The following is a 3,371-nucleotide window of genomic DNA, read 5'->3' as shown; positions in this document are numbered from 1 at the left end:
AACTTCAGCAAAGACGAGGCAAAGAATCATGAACAAATAGGGCTCTCGCTGCAACTGGCCACTGCTCGATCAGCGAAGAAGCTCTAAAGTTAACACTATATATACAGAGCAGAGCAAAACTCAACAGATAATCACAAAAAGATTTGGGCTTCTTGCTTTACGTAGCTTATAATCTGTCTTCTCTGGTGAATCTGTGTCAACGCTAATAGGATTCCGTTCTCTTTCTCGTCAAGGTAAACTCAAGTTATAACTACCCTTTAATGTTGTTGTTTTATGTCAAAAGAAGGGCAGTTTTGAGGCACGTTTGGACTGATTTTCAACTTGTTTTCATAGAGTTTTCGGCTGAAATGTTGGTGGCATTTTGGAGCTAGTTTTTATGGGTTTTAGTTTTCGTTTTACTGTTGCATTTTGCGGTTGTTTTGGGATTATTTTGGAGCTAATGTTGAGCTAATTTTGTCGAGAAAAACAACTGGATTTGGGATGAGTTTAATCGATAGGAAGAGAAAAGATGAAATTAGGTGTTGGGATTTTAGAGAGAGGGTAACGATGGGCTTGGATGGTATTTGGATGATTTTTTCCTTCTGCTTTTTCGTCTCTTTTTGTTGGATTCTTTTTCGATCTCCTCCCTCTGTTCTCTCTCCGTCACTCTATCTATACTCCCCCTATTTTCGTCCGTCAAGTTATAATGGTGAATCTGTGTCGCTAAACTTGTAGTAATAACTATTGTGAAATCGCGTCTTTTTTTGATCTCTCTGCTTTTCAAATATTGGATTTCTTTTTAGAATTATATGTATATTTTCCAGATTTATAGTTACATTGACGCCCTTTATGGCGAGGCCTCTTATAGTACCTCTGCTATTTATTTGCTTGCCGGAAGATTAAAATTTAAGAATCAAACATGTTTGTAGGAATTAAATTTGCCTCTTAATTTATAACAATATGTGTTTAGATGTGGTGTTCCTTAGTTTTTCATTGTTTAGTTCCTGAAAAACCTCTTCTTGTGACCATTTATGATCAAATCAATCTGCAAAAAGATTACTACAATATTAATGTATTATTTCAGAAAGTTCAACAGAGAAACTCCATGTAACAATTCAAATAATATGTTAGTGGGATAAAAATAGCAAGGCCTGATGTTGTTTTTTTTAAAAAAAAAAATTATTGCCTTTTACTAATTTATAAAATTACTACAGAAGAAAAAAAACTTCTTTGACTAGTTCTCTGAAACGTTCTTTGCTATTTAATTTAATGAATTGATCAAGTACTATTTTCTTATCTTACCTAGAAGATGATGTTCTGGCCAAATAAAGTTGAACTATATTTCTTAATTAGAATTAGTTTATGTGTTGAGATATGAATCTGTCAAAATATGATTCTTGTGCACCATAAGCGAAGATGTTGTAACTTTAAAATAAAATAGCTGACTGGGTCGCTGGAAATAGAGTTGTCAGGCTTGGCAATCGTGAAGCAACACTTGATTACCTTGTGCATTCAGAGCAAATGTAATTATGTTTTGCAGTTTAGTTTCTTGAATCCAAAGAGAGCAGATTGTTTAGTATTGACAGAAATGTGTCCCACCAGGGTAAAAAATGTATCTTAGAGCCGCTTAATTCTATTAGGAGTTGGCATGAATATATTAACACATTTCAGATGAGCCCTGAGAAATAAGAGATCGGAAGTTTACGATATCAATTTTCATTATATTTAATGGAAATTGATATAATCAAAATCAATGCTTTAATTTTAATTCCAGAAAATAGAAGTTGTTATGTGATTATTATTCTGTTTCCATTATATTTCTTAGTGATATTTGTATTCATTATTGTAAAAGTTGTTAGATGATCATTGTTTTGTTTCTAAAGCATTGATCGTGGCTGTGATACTTTAGAAAGCTCACATATATAACCTCTGTTTGCTTTTATTTTAGATTTTTCAATCTAAATTAGGCATTTAAAAGACAATACGATGATTATTATCGGTTTTGCTTTAGTATACATTTGTACTACATACAAGTTGAAGTGTTTGCTTATTTGTTGGCTTGTTGAATAAATATTTACTTCTGGCTAATACATTATTTTAATCATATATACATATATATTACACATGCACCAGATTATGGCACCTGATAAGAAATGGATGGAACTTTCCAGATTTATAGTTACATTGACTTACAAGCTTGGGGTGGATAGTTTTTTGGATTTTTCTTTTACAAGATTAAGTGAAGCGCGTTTAATACGTTGTCCATGTATCAACTGTTGTAATACATCTTCGGGAACACGTGAGATGGTTAAGTCATATTTAATAGTACATGAAATAATTCAAAATTATACTTTTTGGTATCATCACGGGAAAAAGTTAGGTGAGCCACAATCAAATTTAGAAGATGTAGAAGATGATGACATTGAAGAAGCTGATGGTGAGGATGAAATACATGGGATCCTAAGAGATTTATACCCTGATTTTGATGCATACAATACAAACATTGATGGTGATGATTTTCTTGAGGAGAAACCAAATCTTGAAGCAAAAAAATTCTATAGGCTTTCAAAGGATTTTGAGCAACCATTGTACCAAAATTCAAAAGTTTCTAAACTTTCTACTATGGTTAAATTTCTTCATATCAAAAGTTTTGGGCGTTGGAGTCATGAGTCATTTAAAATGTTGTTGAAGATGTTGAAGGAAGATCTATTGCCTGATGAATCAAACTTGCCAGATTCATATTATGAGGCAAAGAAGATAAGTCGGGATCTTGGACTTTCTTACAGGAAGATTGATGCATGTAAGAATAATTGCATGTTATATTGGAAGGATGACAAGTTTCTTGAATCTTGCAAAGTTTGTGGAGCATCTAGATGGAAAGAGGATAAACATAGTGGAGAAACTAAATTTAAGAGTGGGAAAAAGATAGCGCACAAGATTTTATGTTATTTTCCCTTAAAGCCAAGACTCCAAAGATTTTTTATGTCCTCAAAGATATCATCTTTAATGACATGGCATCATGAAAAAAGAGTTGATGATGGAATGATGAGGCACCCAACTGACTCAATGGCATGAAAAAAGTTTGATGAACTTCACCAGTCTTTCGCCGCTGAACCTCGTAATGTTCGACTTGGACTTGCTAGTGATAGTTTTCAACCATTTGGAAGTTCTAGAACCCCATACAGCATTTGGCCTGTTGTACTTATTTCTTATAATTTACCACCTTGGCTATGTATGAAGCAAGAGAATTTTATTTTATCGATGCTTATTCCTGGTCCTGAAAGTCCGGGAGATGTAATTGATGTTTATCTTCAGCCTTTGATGGATGAATTAAAGGAATTATGAGAAACTGGAGTGGAGACCTTTGATGCGTCAACCAGACATAACTTTAT

General features: G+C 33.3%; 1 protein-coding gene across 1 annotated transcript; it reads left to right on the top strand.

Annotated features, from left to right (window-relative positions):
* The first annotated feature begins 2,115 nt into the window (after nucleotides 1-2,115).
* On the top strand, nucleotides 2,116-3,054 carry LOC142167197 (uncharacterized). The gene has a single exon (XM_075227357.1). It carries the CDS (start codon nucleotides 2,116-2,118, stop codon nucleotides 3,052-3,054), a length of 939 nt encoding a protein of 312 aa, XP_075083458.1.
* Nucleotides 3,055-3,371: the final 317 nt, after the last annotated feature.

The sequence above is a fragment of the Nicotiana tabacum genome, chromosome 12 (assembly GCF_000715075.1).
Source record: "Nicotiana tabacum cultivar K326 chromosome 12, ASM71507v2, whole genome shotgun sequence".
NCBI lineage: Eukaryota > Viridiplantae > Streptophyta > Magnoliopsida > Solanales > Solanaceae > Nicotiana > Nicotiana tabacum.
This window is presented reverse-complemented; position numbering and strand designations above follow the sequence as displayed.

Excerpts from the sequence above, each read along its gene's own strand:
- LOC142167197 (XM_075227357.1), top strand. The coding sequence starts at position 2,116 with ATGGCACCTGATAAGAAATGGATGGAACTTTCCAGATTTATAGTTACA.